At 59.3% G+C, this 23,293-nt stretch overlaps 1 protein-coding gene across 1 annotated transcript in view; it reads left to right on the top strand.

Moving 5' to 3' along the window:
* Positions 1-3,951: 3,951 nt before the first annotated feature.
* Positions 3,952-23,293, top strand: part of LOC119852186 (NFX1-type zinc finger-containing protein 1-like) — a 32,374-nt gene continuing 13,032 nt past the window's right edge. Inside the window, exons 1-7 of the mRNA XM_043509850.1 lie at positions 3,952-4,256; positions 10,565-11,959; positions 13,479-13,635; positions 14,050-14,175; positions 21,482-21,624; positions 22,088-22,222; positions 22,822-22,918. Of these exons, the coding sequence (XP_043365785.1) occupies positions 10,583-11,959; positions 13,479-13,635; positions 14,050-14,175; positions 21,482-21,624; positions 22,088-22,222; positions 22,822-22,918 (2,035 nt within the window). The 5' untranslated portion in view covers positions 3,952-4,256; positions 10,565-10,582. The remainder of the gene's footprint in view (positions 4,257-10,564; positions 11,960-13,478; positions 13,636-14,049; positions 14,176-21,481; positions 21,625-22,087; positions 22,223-22,821; positions 22,919-23,293) is intronic.

Raw genomic sequence — 23,293 nt, 5'->3', positions numbered from 1 at the left:
GCTGTCTGTAAGCAAGGACTGGCCTGTCTCCCAAGATCTGTGAGAGTGATGGGTCGTCCTTCAGGATAGGTTGTAGATCTTCGTTGATGCGTTGGAGAGGTTTTAGTTGGGGGCTGAAGGTGATGGCTAGTGGCGTTCTGTTATTTTCTTTGTTGGGCCTGTCCTGTAGTAGGTGACTTCTGGGTACTCTTCTGGCTCTGTCAATCCGTTTCTTCACTTCAGCAGGTGGGTATTGTAGTTGTAGGAATGCATGATAGAGATCTTGTAGGTGTTTGTCTCTGTCTGAGGGGTTGGGGCAAATGCGGTTATATCGTAGAGCTTGGCTGTAGACAATGGATCGTGTGATGTGATCTGGATGAAAGCTAGAGGCATGTAGGTAGGAATAGCGGTCAGTAGGTTTCTGGTATAGGGTGGTGTTTATGTGACCATCGTGTATTAGCACCGTAGTGTCCAGGAAGTGGATCTCTTGTGTGGACTGGTCCAGGCTGAGGTAGATGGTGGGATGGAAATTGTTGAAATCATGGTGGAATTCCTCAAGGGCTTCTTTTCCATGGGTCCAGATGATGAAGATGTCATCAATGTAGCGCAAGTAGAGTAGGGGCATTAGGGGACGAGAGCTGAGGAAGCGTTGTTCTAAGGCAGCCATAAAAATGTTGGCATACTGTGGGGCCATGCGGGTACCCATCGCAGTGCCGCTGATTTGAAGGTATACATTGTCCCCAAATGTGAAATAGTTATGGGTGAAGACAAAGTCAAAGTTCAGCCACCAGGTTAGCCGTGACATTATCGGGGATACTGTTCCTGACGGCTTGTAGCCCATCTTTGGGTGGAGTGTTGGTGTAGAGGCTTCTACATCCATAGTGGCCAGGAGGGTGTTTTCAGGAAGATCACCGATGGATTGTAGTTTCCTCAGGAAGTCAGTGGTGTCTCGAAGATAGCTGGGAGTGCTGGTAACGTAGGGTCTGTGGAGGGAGTAGAGCAGGAACTTTGTCACAGGAGATTTAGGTTGGACATTAGGAAAAACTTCCTAACTGTCAGAGTGGTTAAGCACTGGAATAAATTGCCCAGGGAGGTTGTGGAATCTCCATCATTGGAGATGTTTAAGAGCAGGTTGGACAAACACCTGGTCAGGGATGTGCTAGATAATACTTAGTCCTGCCATGAGTGCAGGGGACTGGACTAGACGAGTTCTCGAGGTCCCTGCCAGTCCTACACTTTCCTGATTCTACCCACACTGTGATCACTAACATAGTGGAAGAGAGCTAGAAAGAGCTGTCACATTCATATGGAGGAGAGGACTACTCCCTCCTTTGTGATAAATTTGTTAGAAAATTTGAAGAGTCTTTCCCTCTGGTGACAAATGTGTTTAACAGGCTCGCTATTGTTTCCCTCACCCAAATTACAGTTTTATATGACAGCCCCCAGGCCAAATATTCCAGCTAGTCAATTGCTTCTTGTTCCACTCTCCATTGGGAAAGGAAGTACATCCGCACTAACCCAGGGATATGGTACACACTAGAAGATATGTTTGGCTGCTTCCCCAAATATACAAGACATACCAGTACATCTACTGATGATCACAAAGTGCGGGGCACCAGGTCTCTCAGTTTCGATTCCTGACTTGCTCTCTCAGTTTCAAGTCAATGACTCATAGTGTGGCCCTGCCACATTGACAGAGACAACCCTGTACAGTTGGTTGTTATACCTAAGAGGTGTACAACTGACAGACATGAACAAAAAAGTGTCTGTCTTTTTAGTTTGTTTTCTGCATTGGACTGTACTTTGTGTAACAGTGGTCAGGGTATACAGCACCTGTACATTAATTTCTACCTTGCTGGAGAGGCCATTATGGACATAAGAACGGCCACACTGGGTCAGACCAAAGGTCCATCCAGCCCAGTATCCTGTCTATCGACAGTGGCCCAATGCCAGGTGCCCCAGAGGGAGTGAACAGAACAGGTAATGATCAGTGATCTCTCTCCTGCCATCCATCTCCACCCTCTGACAAACAGAGGCTAGGACACCATTCCTTACCCATCCTGGCTAATAGCTATTAATCGACTTAGCCTCCATGAATTTATCCAGTTCTCTTTTAAACCCTGTTATAGTCCTAGCTTTCACAACCTCCTCAGGCAAGGAGTTCCACAGGTTGACTGTGCGCTGTGTGAAGAAGAATTTCCTTTTATTTGTTTTAAACCTGCTACCCACTAATTTCATTTGGTGGCCCCTAGTTCTTATGGGAACAAGTAAATAACTTTTCCTTATTTACTTTCTCCGCACCACTCGTGATTTTATATCCCTCTATCATACCCCACCCCCATTAGTCTCCTCTTTTCCAACAAAGCAGAAATACCCTTGTAGAAGACGTGAAAAAATCTTAACAAATTCCAAACATTCTGCTCTGTCAAAAACTGGAATGATTTTCTTTTAAAAGACTAGAAATGTACAGTATCACTGCTTCAATAATCCCATCTGTAAAATGGGCTTCTCATTTATAGGAGGGGTGGAAAATGTAGTGTCTGTAAAGCACTCTGAGATATGGAGCAAAACTGAGCTGATTCCCTGACTTCCCTGGAAAGTGGACACCAGTCCAGCACTACACGTGATCGATCACCGAGCAGCCCGCTCAGCAACTGGAAACAGAATCTCCACAAAAAGCCCCGATCAACCACAAACAATAACAAGTCCACCCCCTCCACAGCCCGCAGTGCCCTTATGAACTGGGGAGAGCCACCAGGAGGTTCGGGAAAGGGCACTGCAAGCCAATGAGGCTGTAATGTATTTTTGAATAGTCATGTTCAGATAGTCAGCAGCAATGGCCAGCTGTGGGAAGAACGCCGTCTCTTGCGCTAAGATACTGAACGCTTAAGGCCAAATGTGGCTGTGAGACATGTGTCCGCAACTCCCAACATAACGAGCTGGGGAAGAATGTGGCTCTTAGTGCCAGGAAGGAAATCTCAGAGCCAGCCCTGGGGCTCGCGGAGGCACAAGATGGCTGTATTGCAGGGGAAGGTGGCGTTAACAGAGATCCCCAGGGTCCTTTTCCACAGGCCGGCTCCCGGGCAGCAGAGCAGTGAGCTGTGCAGTGTGCACAGGTCTGGGGCCACTGGCCACAGGGTCCCCACAGGGAGTCCAAGCCAGTGCTCCTCTGCTGGGCGCAAGGCCATCGAAAGGAGAGAGGGGAGCGGAACAGTAAGGGGCCTGGTCGCACCCGCAGAGCCCATTCCCCACCCGCTCTCCTCAGCATTCACCTGTCGAGCGCCCCAAGCCAGGCCGTTCGGCCGGGGACACAGACACGGAGCCCCCCGGGGGAAGAGGCCACGACTCAGGCCCTGCACCGGAAAGCTGGTGGACAGCCTGGCAGCCCCGGGAGAGACCCTGGCACAGCATGGCCCCTCGCCCCCGCCAACTGGGCCCCGGCATCCACGTGTGCTGGACTGCCGCCCCCAGAGCTTGAATTACAGCTAGTTCTATTTTTTTCATGGAATTAAAATCTAAGTAGCCCAAATGCAGCCGACTATGAGCAAACTAATCCCAAATACCACAACCCGCGACACCGGCTCAGAAAATACCGCAGGGGGCATTGCGGACTTGGCAACATGTCCGCTCAAGCGCCTGGTGCCACCAGCTTCCTCAGCCCAACGGGAGGCCAGGGCTGGGCCCGCAAGGGAGCCAGGCCCAAACCATCAGTGCCTACAAAATAAAATGCCCCGACTTGGGTCAGCAAATGGTCCCCACCCTGCCCGTGTCACTCACACCCCTGCTCCAGGGCAGTGCCCTGCTGCCCCTGCTCGCTGGAGGGAGCAGGGCATCGGCTGCCTCTCGCTATGCCATCGCCTTTGGTTCCTAACCAATCCGTACCAGCTCTTCCCAGCTGGGCATGGGGGGGACCGGCTGGCCTGGCGCAGATGCCCAACCCAGCGAGGCTAGACCCTCACTCATGCTGCCAAGCCCAGGACCAGATGGTGACCTGTATTAGGACCCAGAGGGCACCAGGGCAGGAAATATAAGTTTCTATTTCTCTGCTCAGACACTTAGTGGCTGGGCAGAGCAGCCAGAGGCAGTACTTGGGTGGGACCTAGGGCTTTGAACTGTCTCTTAATACCAGGGACCCCGCCCGGCTCAGCACCGGACCCAGCTGCCCCCAGCCTCAGTGCCCTGGACAGGACCTCACCCGGCTCGGCACCGGACCTGGCTGCCCCAGCTCAGCACCAGGGGAGGTAGCAGGGGCAGGGGCACAGTGACAACCGTGCCAGGTAACCAGAGGGGTGCTAAGCTCGAGGGCTCAGGCTGCTAACGGGACTGACTCTCCATCCAGGAGACACAACGGGGCAGGGGGACAGAGTGGAAAATGTGGCTGTAAAAGCACAGAAATAGATGCTGGCAGGTGCACAGGGGTGGGAGGTGGGATTAAGGGGCGGAGGTGGGCAGACGGCACAAGCTGCGGGGTGGGAGGGTGTGGATAAAGGTAGGTGACACTGGGGGCTGGGAGAGGGTGGATGCAGACAGGTGGCTCTGAGGGCTGGGGAATCAGGGATGCAGGCAGACAGGTGGCATCGGGGGCTGGGGAATGGAGGCGGGTGGGTGGCCCCGGGGGCTGGTGCCTCGGGGGCGGGTGGGTGGCCCTGGGGGCTGGTGCCTCGGGGACGGGGATGGGGGCGGGTGGGTGGCCCTGGGGGCTGCGGAATCAGGGACGGAGGTGGCTGGGTGGCCCCAGGGCTGAGGAATCGGGGCTGGGTGGCCCCGGGGGCTGATGGCTCGGGGATGGGGCAGGAGGGTGGCCCCGGGGGCTGGTGGCTTGGGAACAGGGGTGGGAGGGTGGCCCTGGGGGCTGGTGGCTCGGGGACGGGGGCGGGAGGGTGGCCCTGAGGGCTGGGGAATCGAGGACAGAGGCAGGTGGGTGGGCCCGGGGGCTGGGGAATTGGGGGTGGGTGGGTGGCCCCAGGGGCTGGTGGCTCGGGGACGGGGGCAAGTGGGTGGCCCCTGTGGCTGGGGAATCGAGGACGGAGGCAGGCAGGAGGCACCGGGGCAGTTGAGGGCAGGGGGAGCTGGGAGCAAGGGGCTCAGGGGCAGATGTGGGGTGGTCTTCCTGACCCCAGTGCTGTGTGGCTCCCTGGAGTGTTCGCTAGGGATGGGCACATGCCCCCTAGAGCCTGGCCCCTGGCAGGGAAATGCTGCCCGGGCGGGATCTCATGCCAGCCTGTGGGCACCTGGGCACTGGTACCGCCGTGCCAGGCTGTGCGGGTACGAAACAATCCAGCCTGGCCTGGACCTAGCGGGGTTTTCTCAGCCTCGGCAGCCAGGACTCAGGGAGCCCTGTGGGATTGGGGGAGTACAGGGGCCATGCACCTGTCGGGGGGGGTCTGGTCCCCCCAGCCCAGAATCAGGGGTTACGTGGACTTCTCCTCTCGCTGGTCTCACACTCCGGCTGCTGCTTCCCTCAGTACCTCCAAATCCAGCCCTTTCCATCTGGCCAGCCCCCCGTCTTGCAGCCCCCAGAGGCTGCTGCCCCACACAGAGCTTCCCTGCAGCTGACCTGGCCCGGTCACCCCCATTTGTGCTATCCCAGCTACTCCACTGCCCCCCGCAGCTCTGCCCCCCAGTCCCTCCACTGCTCCCCACCCCATTGCTCACCCAGTGGTGCCATCTGACACCAGTTTCGGTCAGTCAGGTCCTTGTACGGCTGTGCTGTCTTCACTGCAGACCTCCCCGGTCCCAGCGCCCCTTGCTGCCCCCGCGCAAAACACTGCATTAGCTGAACCTCCCTGTGCCAGGCTGCCGCCAAAGTCCTCCTGCACCTGCTTCCATGCAGGCCCCCCCCAATGCCCCTCTGTCTGTCTGCCCTGGCAGCCCCCCAATGCCTGACTGTCTCTGTCCTGGCAGCCACCCCCCCCCACCAACACCCATCTGTCCATCTGTCCTGGCAGCCACCCCTGCCCACCAACACCCATCTGTCTGTCTGCCCTGGCAGCCACCTCCCCACGCCCGTCTGTCTGTCTGTCCTGGCAGCCACCCCCCACATGCCTGTCTGCCCTGGCAGCTGCTCCCCCGACGCCCATCCATCTGTCTGTCTGTCTGCCCTGGCAGCCCCCCCCCACGCCCCGGTGATCAGAGAAGGCCTGGCAGAGCGTGGGGGCCGCCTAGGCAGGGTCACCGCGACTGGGGCCGGTGCCTGTCCCACTGCAGCCAGGGGAGGGAGGCGCTGGAGCTGGGCCTTTGCTGGTTTCACTCACCCAGAGGCTGAAATAAACAGGCCCCTGCCCCCCACCCCCCTGGACCTCCCAACAGGGACATGCTGCTGCCGTGCAGCCCCCCACACCGTTCAGCATGACCTCGAAGAGTGCTGTAATAAAGCCAGTCCCACCACCCCCCCAGAGACACACACATCCACACGTACACAGGCAGAAACACACCCACACCCATGTGCACATGCAGACACGCATGTGCACGCAGCTACACTCACACACAGCTGCACATGTATAAGCACACGTGGCAGATGCACACTGTGCCGGCGTCCCCGGGTGACGCTCTGGAGCTGCTCCCTGTGAAGCCAGGCAGGACTCTGGGGAAGTCTCCTCTCTGGGAGCAGCCTGTCTGCAGGGGACACAGCTCCCCCGGCTCCCCCCTTCCTGGGTCTGACCTCGGAGCATTCAGCATCCTCTGCCCCTCTGTGCGCTTCCCACAGCGGGTCCACCCAGGCGGGGTCCTGGGGGGGCCAGAGGGTCCTGCCCCCCAACTCCGCAGTCAGACGTGACTCGCAGCCAGCCAGTAAAACAGAAGGTTTATTAGATGACAGGAACATGGTGTAACACAGAGCTTGTAGGTACAGAGAACAGGACTCCTCAGCTGGGTCCATTCTGGGGGGCAGTGAGCCAGACAACCATCTGCACTTCACTCCTCATCCCCAGCCAGCCCCAAACTGAAACTCTCTCCAGCCCCCCCTCCTCTGGGCTTTGTCCTTTTCCCGGGCCAGGAGGTCACCGGATTCCTTTGTTCTCCAACCCTTTAGCTCTCACCTTGCAGCGGGGAAGGGCCCGACCACCAGTTGCCAGGAAGCAGGGTGTCGGCCATTCTCTGTGTCCAGACCCCTGCACACAAGGGCTCTGCAACAATCAAACACCCTTATCCCACCACCTAGATACTCAAGAACTGCATAGGGGAAACTGAGGCACCCCCACAATATTCAGAGGAAACTTTAAGAACAGTCCCGCTTCGTCACATCTCTCCCCACTTCAAGACCGAACTGAGCGGGGTCTCTTTAGCCGGTGACCTGGGGAAGTTCGAAGCCACCAACGTTCCCATGGATGCCCCAGCATCTCTCCCGTTTCTTGGTGGGAGTTACACCAGGCCCTTCCAGCTTCACGCCCTCACTTAGGTCGGGGGTGGTCGATAGCACTCGCATGCTGCATGTGGGAAGGTTTATGCGGCCCGTGCCCTTTTGCCACCCCAATACCCCCGGGGAGTCAAACCGGGATTGGGTCTTCTCCCAGCGCTCCAGTCTGGAGGGCTGCAATTCGGGCTCTCTTGGTTAAGAGCCCCCATCTTGACCAGGGCCACATACTGTTCACTTACAGCACTAGCATGGAGACATCCCTTTCTCAACAACCTTGTCCCCCCAACAAGCTGGCCAAACACAGCCACTTGGTTAGAGGACTGTTTAACTTCCTTAACAGCTTTCACTCCATCTGAGACCTTCTCAGAGCTATCCACACTGGATCTTTCAACAGGAAAGTCAGGGGATCCATTCACAACCGAAAATTTCTGGCTGTTAGGAACTGAAACTTTCTTGATTAAATCACTTTCACACCCTTCAGTTGCAGTAAACTGCTTGCAAAGACTCCATGAGGATTCCTTTCCCTAGGGGCTTTTCTATGCAACAATTCACCCTTCACAGAAATTCTGCCCTTACCCTCTTCACCTGGGGCTTGCCCTAGAGGAACACTTTCCTGAGCAACCACAGACTCTTTCTGGGTCTCACTTACATCCAGAATCACCTCTGGCCCATCAGGCGGATTCCTACACAATCCCCTTTCAGGCAAACTCACAGACTTCCTAGATAAAAGGTTAGAAGCCTTCTCCTTCCCTTTGCCACACACAAATTCAGGAATCTTTTCCTTCTTGCTACAGGTTTCCACACCCTCAGTAGGTAACACAATCAAGTCACCTTTCTGCTCTCCTTGTGCCCTGGCTAGGATCTCACCCTGATTAGACAGAGTTGCTACAGCCTTTCCCAACCACACACTAGCAACAGGCAAATACAAGCACCAGAATTGTCTGGGCTCTGGGATTTTACATAGACACTAACTGGATGTGACCTAGTTACAGGGCCATTCTCCCGAGCAGACACAAACTTAGGGCCATTCCCTTCCCGGGCTTTAGCTGAATCCAGAACCAACTCCGAGACAACTGCACTATTCTCCACCATCACAGGCTGAAAGGCCCCTTCTGTCTGCTCCACAGACAAAGAGCCGGACACACTTTCTCCTTTCCCAGACACACAGCTCGGGATCATTCCCCTGGTCCCAGCACACAGGGCTGTTCACAGACAAGGGCTTGGAGATCAGGGTAGCTCCCTCCATAGGCAAGTCAATACGCCTGACCTTCACAGGCACGTTTCCTTCCCTGTCCCAATTCTCCACCCAGGTAACAGGTAAGGTGCAGGGACACTCACCTTCCACTCTCCTCGCCTTCCCACCCTGCTGACTAGACAAAGCCACAGCTCACAAGGCTGCCTAGGCTCATCCAGACTTTCCTTACCAAGCACCTTGCCACTCCCCACAGATCCCCTGCCCTGCCTGTGTCTCCCCCCTCAGCTGGGGTCTCAGCTCCCAGTGTGCTCAGCGCTGCCCTTGCTGTCCCCGTGGGGTAGGCAGCGAGCTCGCTGCTTTCGTCACTGCATCAGAGGCAGTGTGAGCCCCCTCTCCAGTGTGCAAGGGGGCGGGGAGCATCTCTCTGTCCCACCCAGCCCCAGGGGATTGGTTACAGGCAGGAAGGTATCCCCAACAGCGGAGGCTGGTGCAGAACTTGGCTCTGCCTTAGCTTGGCCCTGGATCCAGCCCTCTAAGCACTGCACTGGGGCCCATATGGGGCGGGCAGCTCCCCTGCAGTGCCAGGTGGCAGGATGTGGGCTGCACATCCGCTGCCTAGTTTGGCTGTGACACTTGCAGGGCTGTTGGCCTGAGTTCAAGAACTGGCAGGTTCCCAAGAGTCTGATCAATTCACCCAGCAGCCCCCAGGGTGTCCTCGAAACCTGGGAACCCAGGTATTGCTCCACTGGCTCCGGCCTTGAACTGGACCAGCTCTCGGGTGCCCTGACGGGGAGCCAGAAAGGGAATCAGCAACCAGGGGATGGTGGGAGACCCAAAAACTGCAGCCATCAGGAGAAGTAGAGCAGTGGTTCTCTGGACACTGGTGCTGTCTGAGCAAGAGGGGCTGGGAGCACACGTAGGCTGGGGCACATATGCAGGCGGGCACACAGACATAGGCTGGCACACAGGCCGGGTCACGCACACAGGCTGGCACCCACGCAGGTTGGGTTGTGCACACAGGCTGGCACGCACACAGATCCGGGGCACGCACGTGGGCTGACTCAAACCAGTGCACTTGGGCCCGGCACTCGGGGCGTGACATTGGTGGGCACACTGAGGGGATACCAGGCTAGTCTGATCTGCAATCCTTCCAGGGAGTAGAGCTGGCGCCACCTCCAGTTGGGGGCTGTGCAGCACCCCAGGGTGGGAGGGGCCTGCGTTGGAGAGGAGCCAAACATCTGTCTGAGAGGCATGGAGGGCCTTGCTTGGCCGCACTCAGGATCCCTGCAGAGCGCAGCCGGAAGCCAGGCCCCCATCGGCCATTAACTACTGTGCCACTGGACGCTCCCCCCATGTCCCACGGGCGGGTCTCTCCCAGGGCAACGCAGGTGGGGCCCAGAGACATGCCCTGAGATGTTGAGGGCAGGCCCTGCCTCTCCAAGCAGCCGACAAACTCCTGCCTTTGCTAGTGTCATATCAGTCCCTTGGGCCGGCTCCTGGCTGCTGTGCTGGGTGTCAAAGAGCTCCCAGGAGCTGTCTGGCTGAAATCTGCCCCCTGCCCCTTCCGGCTGAGCCACCCCCTTGTACAGGTGGAAGGTGCTTGTGGAGCCCTTGGGCAGAAAGGCAATATTAGCACTAGGTCTCCCAGCTGGGAGACTCCCCGGGGCAGCGCTTGTCCAGCCCCCCACAGCCAGCGACAGGCAGAGGCAGGTGGGCTCATCTCTCGTTTCCCCCATCCTGCACAGCGTCCACCTTCTATTCATGTCCTCATTCACCGCACCTCGCGGCTTTTGCTCCAGTGTCCAGGACGACCCTCATGCCCTGTCCCTTTGGGGCGGTTCTCTGATCTCAGCAGAGTTTGCAGCTCCCCCAGTTTGGAATCATGGGGCAAACTCATTCGCGTGGTATTAACGAGGAGGCTCTATGCGTCCAGTTCCGTTCTCTGGAGCTGGGTGCGGCGGCCCCCATGACTCAGCCCAGGCAGGGTGGGGCTGGGGGCTTGTTCTGCAGCGTCGACTCCTCTTGTCTCTGAGCAGCTCCTGTCCTGCGGAGAAATGTCTGGCCAGAAGAGGAGGCGGCAGGACTGGCCTGACAGCACCTGGGAGCCAAGGCCACTGAAAGCGACCCGGCTCTCCCCGGAGCCAGGGCCCAGCTGGAGGACAGATCCTTGCGCCATCCTCACTGACTTGGAAAAGCTCTGCGACCAGAGACCCCAGCAACTCCTGCCCTTCCTGCTGCAGCACGACTACCAGCTGGAGCAGGTCGGGGAGAGTCCAGGGGTGAGCCCCGCCAGGGTGTATACGCTGCTGCGGGCCCTGAAGGTGGTGATGGAGAGCACTGGTGAGCCGGAGCCGGTCCAGCAGGTCCTGGCCCTGGTGCTGAGACCAGCTTTCGTGCTCAGGAGCCTGCTGGGCTTCATTGCTGAGCTGGAGAGCTTCCAGCACCAGGACGGGCAGATCTCCCAGGAGATAATGGAGGACACGGTGGCTGCCCTGCACCATCTGCTGACAGCGTCCCCCAAGCAGACGAAGACCCTCCTCTGCTACCCTGTGGACCTTCTCTTCGCCACTGTCCAGAGACTGCAGAGCCGCGGCTTTGAGTTCACATGGATCATCCAGAAACGGCTTCACGACACCAAGAGCCTGGTGGACGCGACCTTCCCGCGGAGCAGTGCGCCCCTCGCCTCGCCAGCCTGGCGGGAGGATTTCCACACAATCCCCATCTTCCCAACCCCGGAGGAGATATTCGTCGACCCCGGGCAGAAGCTGAAGCGTAACCTCCCGGTGGGAAAGTACGCGAGTGACGCGGCCTACCTGGACACGCACTTCCGCCTGCTGCGGGAGGATTTCGTCCGGCCCCTGAGGGCCGGGATCTCGGCTCACTTCTCCCTGCGGAACGTGTTCGGGGGCGATGGGAGGCAGAGGGGGGCGCTGCGGCTCTATAGGAACGTGCAGCTGGTGAAGGTGGGCACCTCCCCGGCTGGTGCCATGTACATGGCCCGGTTCCAGGCCCCGCAGGGCTCCGCCCATGCCTCCTCCAAACGGCTGCTGAGCGGCTCCCTGACCTGCCTCATCTCCAGTGACTGTGGCCAGGTGTTGTTTGGGACCGTGGTGGGGGGCAACAGGCCTGAAGTCCTGAAGGGAGCCGTGTGGCTGGACATTAAGGCAAACCACAGCGACCTCCTGCGGCGGCACCTGGGGAAAACCAACTTCATCATGGTGGAGTCGCCGGCCTTCTTCGAGTCCTACCGGCACGTGCTGGAGGGGCTGCAGGAGATGGACCCCGCCCAGGTGCCATTCCAGAGCTACGTCGTGCAGTGCCGCACCTCCGTCGCGCCCCCCGCGCACTTCGGAGATGCTGTCACCTTCGACCTCTCTGTTCTGCATCCCACTGGGCGAGCCAACAAAGAGACCATGGGGCACACATCTGAGGTAGGTCTGGGTAGCGGGGAGGGGCAGGAAGGAGGGAAAGCTGGGCCAGGCGTAAGGGCACTGGCTTAGGACATGGGGGGTCAATTCGCTGCACCAGTATGGACTTTCTGAGTGACCTTGGGCAAGTCTCTCTGGGCCTCAGTTTCCCATCTGGAACGTGGGGTAACTGTCCTGCCGAGGGCATGAGGATAACACATTGAGCAGCTTTGAGCTCTGCTGTGGGAACTCCGGCAACGAGATGCAGGCCTGGCTACCAGGAGGTCGTGCAGTCCCCGGGGTTTAAAGAGCCAGGCAGCGGGGCCCGGGCTGTCTGTCCACTGTGGTAACCTCCTGAGTTGCCTGTGCCGTGGGGTGAGCTTATCTGGGGGTGGAGGTGAGGCAGGGAGGGGCAGTGCCGGTGGCTGTGGAGAGAGGCGCAGCCGTCCGGCTCAGATGATGAGGTCAGAGCAGTGACTCCTTAGTTCAGTGACTCGCTTTCCAGGCTAGTTTTGACCCCCGATTCCTCCCAGCTCAGCAGAAATGACAAATGGGAAAAACCTGGCTGCAGGTGCCTGCCCCCGCTGCCTCGGAGCCTCACCCATGACACCCGGCGGGCGCCGGCCTCCCGCTTCCACGCCTCCTCCCAGGTCCGCCGAGCCCAGGAGGACGCATTGCCGCTGGGGGAATGCAGCGTGAGGGACCAGCCCCCGCAGTGCGTGCCTAGCGTCTGGGATGGGACTGCGCCCGTGGCGGCTAGCCCCTTGTGCCGCAGCGGGGGCTGTGCTCTCGTTTTAGCACACGAGCTTGATCAGAGCTAGCGCAGACGTGTCCCCCCCCCAGCTGACAATCGCCCCCCAGCTCGACATGCAGACCCACCCCGTTATTCCTTCCGCCGGGCTGCCCAGTGTGGGCCTGGCGCTCAGAGTCTGACCACTAGACTGCGCCGGATGCCCTAGCCCGACATCGCCGGCGGTCGCTGTCCCAACCACTCCCTCGTACTGATCTGACCCAAAGTCCCCCTTCCCCACGGAGCACTGCCAGAGCCCCTCTCCCCCACAGCTTCGCTCTGCTCTGCCGTGCCCCGGCTGGCCCGTGGTCCTGCCCCCGCCCTGCCCCGGAGGCTGGGTGTAGTCACAGGACCCTCTCTCACAAGCCTTCATTCATTCTCACTGCCAGGGGGGCAGCTCAGGTGTGTCACAGGCGGGCTGAGGCCTCCCTCCCTTTCAAAGGGCCAGCCACCCTGTGACAGTCAACAACCCCCTCCTTTCTGACCCCCCCATCAATACCCTGCCTAGTCTCCCCTGGCGCCTGCCACCCATTCTGCCCCTCGCTCAAAACTGGCAGGAGCGTGTGCACCTGAACCAGAATTACGCCCCCCCGGTCCAGTGCAGACGCTCAGAAACACCTGCACATGCCGGAGTCCTTCCAGGAGAGGGCTGCAGCGCACGCGTCTCTCTCCACACGTGTGCGGCCGGCAGGTTGAGCACCATGGAGGGCTCGTCGGAGGTGGCTGAGAACATGCCTGGCTCTTGGCTTTCAGGGGCACGTGACTGCGGTGGACCTGACGGCCGTTAGACCCTGCGACTCCTATATCTGGTCTCCAGAGACATTTCCTCACTTAGATGAGTCTCAGATCTTGGCCATTAGAATGGCCCTAAGCAGGGAATTTGTGCTGATTCAGGGCCCACCTGGGACAGGTACGTGCTCTGCTTCCCCGCCCACCACTGCAATGGCTCTGGGCTGCCCTGCGGCTTCAGTGACTCCTGCTCCTCACCCTGCGTGCCAGGGCTGCACGATTGCCAGTGAACCTGACCCCAGGGTGGATTTTATCTTCCCTGGCTTAGTCGCAGGAGGGGCTGAGCCCCTCCCTGGGTCCCATGCTCCGATTCTAAGGAGCCCACCCCACTCCATCCTCTAATGGGGCTTGCACGCAAAGGAGAAGCTCTAGCCCTGGCCTTGCTGGAGATGCTGTCTTTGTGGTGTTAACAGCAGCCCTGAGAGCATCCTCGCTGGGGCCTCCCGCTGTGGCAGCAGGGCCTGTGATCTGGTCAATGTGACCGAACTGTTCCGGGCCCCTGCCCCACCAGTGACCACCAGCCGTTTCCTTCCAGGCAAAACCTTCATTGGGCTCCAGATCGTGGAGATCCTGCTGAGGAATCAGTCTCAGTGGTGGGAGGACCAGAGACCCTTCCTGGTCGTCTGCTACACAAACCATGCTCTGGATCAATTTATGGAAGGTACCTGTGACTACCAGGCTCTTGGCATTTGCCCCCAGTCCCTGGGCTTTCAGGTGTCCTGGCGTCCCCGGGCGATGCTCTGGAGCTGCTCCCTATGAAGCCAGGCAGGACTCTGGGGAAGTCTCCTTTCTGTGAGCAGCCTGTCTGCAGGACACACAGCTCACCCGGCTCCCCCCTTCCTGGGTCTGACCTCGGAGCATCCAGCATCCTCTGCCCCTCCGTGCGCTTCCCACAGCCAGTCCGCCCAGGCGGGGTCCTGGGAGGCCAGAGGGTCCTGCCCCCCAACTCCGCAGTCAGACGTGACTCTCAGTCAGCCAGGAAAACAGAAGGTTTATTAGATGACAGGAACATGGTCTAACACAGAGCTTGTAGGTGCAGAGTGTGACGAAGTGGGACTGTTCTTAATGTTTCCTCTGAATAGTGTGGGGGTGCCTCAGTTTCCCCATGGCAATTTTTAAGTATCTAGGTGGTGGAATGGGGGTGTATGATCGTTGCAGAGCCCTAGAGAGCAGGTGTGTGCAGGGGTCTGGACACAGAGAATAGCCGACACCCTGTTTCCTGGACACTGATGGCCTGGGCCCTTCCCCCCTGCAAGGTGAGAGCTAAAGGGTTGGAGAACAAAGGAATCAGGTGCCCTCATGGCTGGGGAAAGGGACAAAGCCCGGAGGAGGGGGGGGCTGGAGAGAGTTTCAGTTTGGGGCTGGCTGGGGATGAGGAGTGAAGTGCAGACGGGGTTGTCTGGCTCACTGCCCCCCAAAATGGACCCGGCTGAGGGGTCCTGTTCTCTGCACCTACAAGCTCTGTTTTAGACCATGTTCCTGTCATCTAATAAACCTTCTGTTTTACTGGCTGGCTGAGAGTCACGTCTGACTGCGGAGTTGGGGGGGCAGGACCCTCTGGCTTCCCCAGGACCCTGCCTGGATGGTCTGGCTGTGGGAAGCGCACAGAGGGGCAGAGGATGCCGAATGCTCCGAGGTCAGACCCAGGAAGGGGGGAGCCGGGTGAGCTGTGTGTCCTGCAGACAGGCTGCTCCCAGAGAGGAGACTCCCCAGAGTCCTGCCTGGCTTCGTAGGGAGCAGTTCCAGAGCATCGCCCGGGGACTCCATGACACAGAGAATAGGACTCCTCAGCTGGGTCCATTTTGGGGGGCAGTGAGCCAGACAACCCCGTCTGCACTTGACTCCACGTCCCCAGCCAGCCCCAAACTGAAACTCTCTCCAGCCCCCCTCCTCTGGGCTTTGTCCCTTTCCCGGGCCAGGAGGGCACCTGATTCCTTTGTTCTCCAACCCTTTAGCTCTCACCTTGCAGGGGAAGGGCCCAGGCCATCAGTTACCAGGAGACAGAGTGTCGGCCATTTATGTACCCTGGCCCTTTGCTCTGCAACAATTACACCCCCTTAGCCCACCCCCTAGAGACTTAAGAAATGCATAGGGGAAACCGAGGCACCCCTACAGTATTCAGAGGACACATTAAGAACAGTCCCACTTTGTCACATCTCTCCCCTCTTCGAGACCGAACTGAGCGAGGTCACTTTAGCCGGTGAGCTGGGGAAGTTCGAACCCACCAACATTCCCATGGATGCCCCAGCATCTCTCCCGTTCCTTGGTGGGAGTTACACCAGGCCCTTCCTGTTTCACGCCCTCCCTTAGGTCGGGGGTGCTCGATGGCACTTGCAGGCCGCATGTGGGAAGGTTTATGCGGCCCGTGCCCTTTTGCCACCCCAGTACTTCTGGGGTTCAAACTGGGATCGGGTCTTCTCCCAGCGCTCCAGTCTGGAGGGCTGCAATTCAGTCTCTCTTAGTTAAGAGCCCCCATCTTGACCTGGGCCAGCTCTGGGCTAGGGCAGCTGCTCCCCACCTTGTGGTCCAGGTACAACGCCTCTGCCTTCCCCACCTTACACCTTCCAGCTTTTATCATCAGTCTTGTCTCCTTCGGGCGACCCAGCCCCCTCTTCACCTGGGACGTGTGTTCCTCCCAGGTCTGGCTAGAGACACCGATGTCCTCAATGGACGCCAGGGCCCAGTTCTGCACCCCCCTCAGCTTGTCTAGTATCTTACCCGGCCTAGGGATGGGGTAGGCATCGGACATGGTGATAGCTTTAAGCTTCAGATAGTCCCCACAGAACCAGATCAACCTGTCTGACTTGGGGACCATTCCCACGGGTGAGGCCCATGGGCTGTTGAACGGCTGGATCACCTCTAAAGCCAGCATGTCCTTGACCTCCCTCTCCAGGTTCTGGGCTGTTTTCCCAGTGACTCTTAATGGGGGACACCTGGTGGGAGGATTGGCTCCCATCTCAGGGGAGAGATCCACCAGGGGGTCTTCCCCTTCTCTTCCCAACCGTCCCTTACCAGGTCCAGGGGTTCCCTCACTCTTCTCCCATCCAGCAGCTCGAAGGGAAGAACCCGGTGAATTCCTGGGGCATGTCTCCCTACCACAGGTGGGGCAGGTGCTTGTCCCAGTCCTGCGGATGCTGATTCATAGAAGTCATCAGCATCATCCCCAGGGTGCCATAGACTCTCTCCACCAGCCCGTGGGACGGAGGGTGACCTGCAGAGACCCAGGTGGGCCAGAGCCCCCATTTCTCCCACCAGCACCCGGAGCCGGGCTGTCAGGACATTGGACCCCTGATCTGTAAAGACCCCACTGGGGATCCCCCCTCTGCTGAAGATGGTCAGCAGCACGTCTGCCCTGGTGTCTGCCTGATGGAGGACAGAGCCCCTGCCCCTGGGTAGCGGGTAGCGAGATCCATCACCACCAGGACATATTTCTTCCCTGACTGGGTCGCCTTGCTGAGGGGCCCCACTATGTCCATAGCCACCTTCTGGAAAGGTTCCTCTATGATGGGCCGGGGTCTCAAGGGAGCTTCACCCTTATCCCAGCCTTCCCCCCCCTCTGGCCTGGGTCGCAGGACCTGCCGGGCCGCTGGGCCGCGTCCCAGACTCCGGGCCGGTCACAGTTCTGCAGCAGCCGCTGCCTGGGGCCTGGATCCCCTGGTGTCCCGAGAGAGGGACATCGTGGGCCAGGTACAACAGCCGGCGGCGACACTTCTGGGGCACCCCCAGCTGCCTCCTGATCCCCCACAGTTCTACTTCCCCTGGGGGAGCCCCTTCCCAGTACAGGAATCCCTTCTCCCACAGGAATCTGTCCCTGCAGCCTTCCCCACAGGAGTTTGCAGCCTGTGGCCAGCAAGTTCCCTCAGCTCCTCCAAGGAGGGATCCTTGTGCGGCTGGGTCTGGAATTCAGCGGCTGGGGGAGGGAGCGGGACCTGCTCCCTCTCGCGGGCTGGGCCTGGGGTCACAGCCCTGCTGAGCCCTGTCCCTGGTCGCTCCCTCCCTGCCGTGGACTCACTTCCCAGCAGCCCGTCTGGACCAGGCAAACCTGGTTGGCAGCCGTCCTGCCCTGCCTGTGGGTCCCCCCATTCAGCTGGGGTCTCAGCTCCCCACTGGCTCAGTGCTGCCCTTGCTGTCCCAGTGGGGGCTGGCAGTGAGCTCTCTGCTCTCGTTACAGCATCAGAGCCAGTGTGAGCCCCCTCTCCAGTGTGCAAGGGGGTGGGGAGCATCTCTCTGTCCCACCCAGCCCCAGGGGTCTGGTTACAGGCAGGCAGGTAGCCTGAGCCTAGCAGCTCCTCCCCGCTGCCAGCCAGGTGATCCGCATTTTCACTGACCATTTCCCTCTCCACTGACTGGTTCCCTGGATTCAAATTCAAACCCTCGGCCATTACAGGAGCAGGGCCTGGATCCTGTCCCAAAGAGAGACAGTCACCCCCCAACAGGGTCTCACAGCTGATATCCTGGAGAACCCCAACGACCAGCCAGCCCCACCCCTCCTGGGTCTGCACAGGGATCTGGGCTATAGGCAGGGCAAGGGGCTTCATCCCTGGGACCCTCACCCAGCTCACACAGCCCCTCAACATGTGGTGAGCCTGCACCACCTGAGGCCTGACAACCGGTCTCTCTGTCCCAGGATCTCGCCACCTCAGGAATGTCTCCCCATTGACCATCACCTTCCACTCCCATTGGGGGTCCGAGGGGCCTGAGCCCAGGAAACTCCACACGACATATAGGTTGGGACCAGAAGTGGGAGCCTGTCCACCTCCCCACCCATCTGGCTGACAGAGTCTACGGCCTTGGGACCCAGCAAGGGAGCTAGACCCTGGGGCTTTTCCACAGAGTCCCCCTGGTTCAAATCTCCAGCCTGCTCAAAGGCAGTGAGGTGGCATCCACATCCCTGCCTTCCTTAACCAGGGGCAGCAATTTAGTCTCGAGGTTCCCTGCGGAACTGGCACCCCGGGGTCTATCCCCGCTCACCCCTAGGAGGTCCCCTCTGCCTCTCGGCTCCACCATCGCCAGTTCATGCTGCTGCTGCTCCTGCACCTCTTTCTCGGGCTCTCGCTGTTTCTCACAGTCCTCTCGCTCTCTCGGACTCAGCTCCAATCCCGTCCGTCTCCGATCCCCCGATGGGGAACCCGATTGTGAAGACCCTTGTCTGGTCAGGGACAGGAGTCTTGGGGATGCCTGGCTACCACTCCAGCTCATAGATTCATAGATTCATAGATACTAAGGTCAGAAGGGACCATTCTGATCATCTAGTCCGACCTCCTGCACAACGCAGGCCACAGAATCTCACCCACCCACTCCTACGAAAAACCTCACCTATGTCTGAGCTATTGAAGTCCTCAAATTGTGGTTTAAAGACTTCAAGGAGCAGAGAAGCCTCCCTCAAGTGACCCGTGCCCCATGCTACAGAGGAAGGCGAAAAACCTCCAGGGCCTCTCCAATCTGCCCTGGAGGAAAATTCCTTCCCAACCCCAAATATGGCAATCAGCTAAACCCTGAGCATATGGGCAAGATTCACCAGCCAGATACTACAGAAAATTCTTTCCTGGGTAACTCAGATCCCATCCATCTAATATCCCATCTCAGGGGATTAGTCCTATTTACCCTGAATATTTAAAGATCAATTACTTACCAAAATCCCATTATCCCATCATACCATCTCCTCCATAAACTTATCAAGTAGAATCTTAAAGCCAGATAGATCTTTTGCCCCCACTGCTTCCCTTGGAAGGCTATTCCAAAACTTCACTCCTCTGATGGTTAGAAACCTTCATCTAATTTCAAGTCTAATTTCAAGCTGCTCCCAGATCCTACTGTAGCCCCATCTGGGTCAGGAATCTGCTCCTTAGAGTGATCATCCTCCTCCAGCTGCACGATTAACTGTGTTTTGGTGAACTTTCCAATGCGCAACCCTCTCTTTTTGCACAGGGTTACAATGTCCTTCTTAAGGAGATGGTGACAGGCCATCACTCCGCTCTTCCCAAGTTGTTGTGGACTCACAGGCCTGTGTGCTCTCAGCCCCCCACGGTTTCCAGGGAGAACCCCTAGTGTGCCAGCCCTTCTCGAGGTCACCACCTCTTTGCCAGGGTCGAGCTGCAGACTCCTCCATCCCGGGACTGCTCGCTGCAATCCCCAGGGGAACCTTGTTATTGCAAAAGTCCTTCTCTCTCCCAGGGCCAAGCCGCAGGCTCCTCCACCCTTGAGACTGCTCACTACAGTCCCACAGGGGACCCCATTACTGCACAGTCCTTCTCGCTGGTCACACTCTCCCGGGGGTTAACCGCCCCCCGAAACCGCTTCTCTCTGAGCCTTCAGCACACCTGGTCCTCGACAATCCCTCTTCATTTTACTGCTCCCCAGTCACTTACTGCAGGAAGCGCCATCCACGGGGTGCAGCACGTCCCACCGCTGCCACCAGTTGTCACGGAGTCCCCGGGCGATGCTCTGAACTGCTCCCTACGAAGCCAGGCAGGACTCTGGGGAAGTCTCCTCTCTGTGAGCAGCCTGTCTGCAGGGCAAGAAGCTCACATGGCTTCCACCTTCCTGGGTCTGACCTCGGAGAATTCAGCATCCTCTGCCCCTCCGTGCGCTTCCCACAGTGAGTCCGCCCAGGTGGGGTCCTGTGGAAGCCAGAGGGTCCTGCCCCCCAACTCCACAGTCAGATGGGACTCTCAGTCAGCCAGTAAAACAGAAGGTTTATTAGACGACAGGAACATGGTCTAACACAGAGCTTGGAGGTGCAGAGAACAGGACCCCTCAGCTGGGTCCATTTTGGGGGGGCAGTGAGTCAGACAACCCCATCTGCACTTCACTCCTCATCCTCAGCCAGCCCCAAACTGAAACTCTCCCACCCCTCCTCCTCTGGGCTTTGTCCCTTTCCTGGGCCAGGACGTCACCTGATTCCTTTGTTCTCCAACCCTTTAGCTCTCACCTTGCAGGGGGAAGGGACCAGGCCATCAGTTGCCAGTAGACAGAGTGTCGGCCATTTATGTACAATGGCCCTTTGCTCTGCAACAATTACACCCCCTTATCCCACCCCCTAGATACTTAAGAAATGCCTAGCGGAAACTGAGGCACCCCTACAGTATTCAGAGGAAACACTAAGAACAGTCCCACTTCGTCACACCAGGGAGCCTCACGCAGCACGTTGGGACGCCCGTCGACTGGCAGCCCTGGCATGGCAAGATTGCAGCTGTTCCCTCAGCAAACCGTCATTGCGGCTCAGCTCAGTGCTACCATCCCTCTGCCCTGCCCCTTGGAGGGGTCTGGCCCCTTCACGGGCACTGAGCTCCAGGAATGTCTGGCCCCTTCACGGGCGCTGAGCTCCAGGCATGTCCAGTCCCTTCGCGGGTGCTGAGCTCCAGGCGTGTCCGGCCCCTTCGCAGGCGCTGAGCTCCGGGCACATCCGGCCCCTTTGCGGGCGCTGAGCTCAGGGTACGGCGGTCCCCTTTGCAGGCGCTGAGCTCCAGGCATGGCAGGTGCTGAGCTCTGGGTATATCTGGTCCCTTCGCGGGTGCTGAGCTCTGGGCACGCTGGTGCTGAGCTCTGGGCATGGCCGGTCCTGTTGTGGGTGCTGAGCTCTGGGCACGGCCGGGCGCTGAGCTCTGGGTCCAGCTGGCTGGAGCTGTATTATCAGCCTCTCCAGTGAGGCTTTAGCACGGCCGGACATCTCACGTTGGCACGATCGCTGCCTCTCCCTGCACAATGCACCGAACAGTCCCCCTGCTTCCAGCGCTGCACAATACACCCTGTCCCTGTGGGACACGGGCTGGGCTAGCAGCCAGGCTCGACCTCCAGCCCCCCACATGGGGCTGATGTGACCTCCAGCGCTTGCGAGGGGTGGGAAGAGGTTCGCTGTCCTGCATTGTTCCCAGCCGAGCTGACTAACAGCATTAGGCCAGGCCAGGCTCTGGGATGGGGGTCTGTGTGGTCAGTGCAGCCAGCCCTGCCTGTTGCCCCCTGCGCAGGGATCCTGCGGTTCCAGCCCTCCGGCGTGGTGCGCATTGGGGGAAGGAGCAGAAGTGACAAGTTGGCAGTTTGCTCCTTGAGGAACCTTCGCCAAAAGCAGCTGCCAGCTCTCCTGGGGGCCGCGAAACACCAGTATGGCTGGGTATGTAGCTAGCATGTGGGGCATGGGGCGCAGGGCAGCTCTCACGCTGCGGCCCCAGCAGGGCTCTGGGGTGAGTACCATTGTATGCCCCGGGAACAGAGGTGTGGGGTAGCGAGAGCCAGGTGATCGGGTGGGTGCTGGGTGGGAGGCCCCACTCCCCCTCCGGAGTGCAGCACTCCCTCCCCCGCCCTGCCCCACTCCCCCACCCCCAATCGCTGCTCTTCCCTCTGCTGCCACACTCGCTCCCCCACCTTGCCCCACTCACCCCCCACCCCCGGAAAGCGGCTCTCCCTGCCCCACGCTCCCCCCCCAGAGCGCGGCTCTCCCTCCCCCGCCCCACTCACTCCCTCTCCCGCCCTGCCCCACTCTCCCCCTCCCCCCCAGAGCACAGCACTCCCTGCCTGCCCTGCCCTGTGCCCTGGGCCAGGAGGCTGCCCCCAGCCCATGCTCTGTTCCACCCCAGATGCGGAAGACCTTGCAGAAGCAGAAGAAGAGCATCGCCTACCGCACCGCGGTGCTGGAGCTCCTCCACCGAGGGATCCTCACGGACACAGAGCTGGCTGCGGAGATCCACGATGACAACCTGGCACGCTCCTGGGTGAGGCGGCGGTGGGGAGGACATAGGACCCTGCTGCCCCTTCCCCATGACTGGGCTCCTCCGTCCGAGCCCTGCTGGGGTGGGCGGCTGGAGCCCCGTGTCACAGAGTACCCAGGTGATGCTCTGGAACTGTTCCCTACGAAGCAGACAACAGGATCATGGTCTAAAGCAGAGCTTGTAGGTGCAGAGACCAGGACCCCTCAGCTGGGTCCATTTTGGGGGACAGTGAGCCAGACAACCCCATCTGCACTTCACTCCATATCCCCAGCCAGCCCCAAACTGAAACTCTCTCCAGCCCCCCCCTCCTCCAGGCTTTGTCCCTTTCCTGGGCCAGGAGGTCACCTGGTTCCTTTGTTCTCCAACCCTTTAGCTCTCACATTGTAGTGGGAAGGGCCCAGGCCATCAGTTACCAGGAGACAGAGTGTCGGCCATTTATGTACACTGGCCCTTTGCTCTGCAACAATCACACCCCCTTATCCCACCACCTAGAGACTTAAGACCTGCCTAGGGGAAACTGAGGCACCCCTAGAGTATTCAGAGGAAACATTAAGAACAGTCCCGCTTCGTCACACCCCGTCTCAATGTCGGACACTCCACAGAGCGTGGGGCGCTTCGACATGTGCGACTGGCTGAAGATCGACCCTGGGGCGGTGCAGGAGAAGCCGGTCCAGGCTCAGGGCAGGGGCAGGAAGGCAGGTGAGTGCCTGGGCAAGGGCCGTGCGCTGTCACAGGCTGTGCTCAGAGCTCCTCCTGTGGAGCCCAGGCCGCTGAGTGCCCAGCCTCCCCATGGGGTGACCGGCCCACCCCGGGGCCCAGCCCGGCTAAGCTCTCACACCTGCCTGAGCAGGGGACCGAGCTGGGGCTGGGGGAGGGGCAGCGACCCGCACGCCAGGTTTTCAGGGGGCTGCTGCAGGCGGAGCAGCTGGTGATGGTGGGCGTAGGGGGCAGAACACCCCCTCTGTAAACCAGCGCGAGCTGTGGGCCTTGAGGCCCTGGGGCTGGGAGGCCAGAGCCAAGCCCCAGTCCCCAAGGCTGAGCCGCACGAGGTGAGAGCTGACTGGCTCTGCTGAT

Source organism: Dermochelys coriacea, chromosome 2 (genome assembly GCF_009764565.3).
Source record: "Dermochelys coriacea isolate rDerCor1 chromosome 2, rDerCor1.pri.v4, whole genome shotgun sequence".
Classification (NCBI taxonomy): Eukaryota; Metazoa; Chordata; order Testudines; family Dermochelyidae; genus Dermochelys; species Dermochelys coriacea.
The sequence above is the reverse complement of the archived record's forward strand: the minus strand, read 5'-3'. Positions and strand labels throughout refer to the sequence as shown.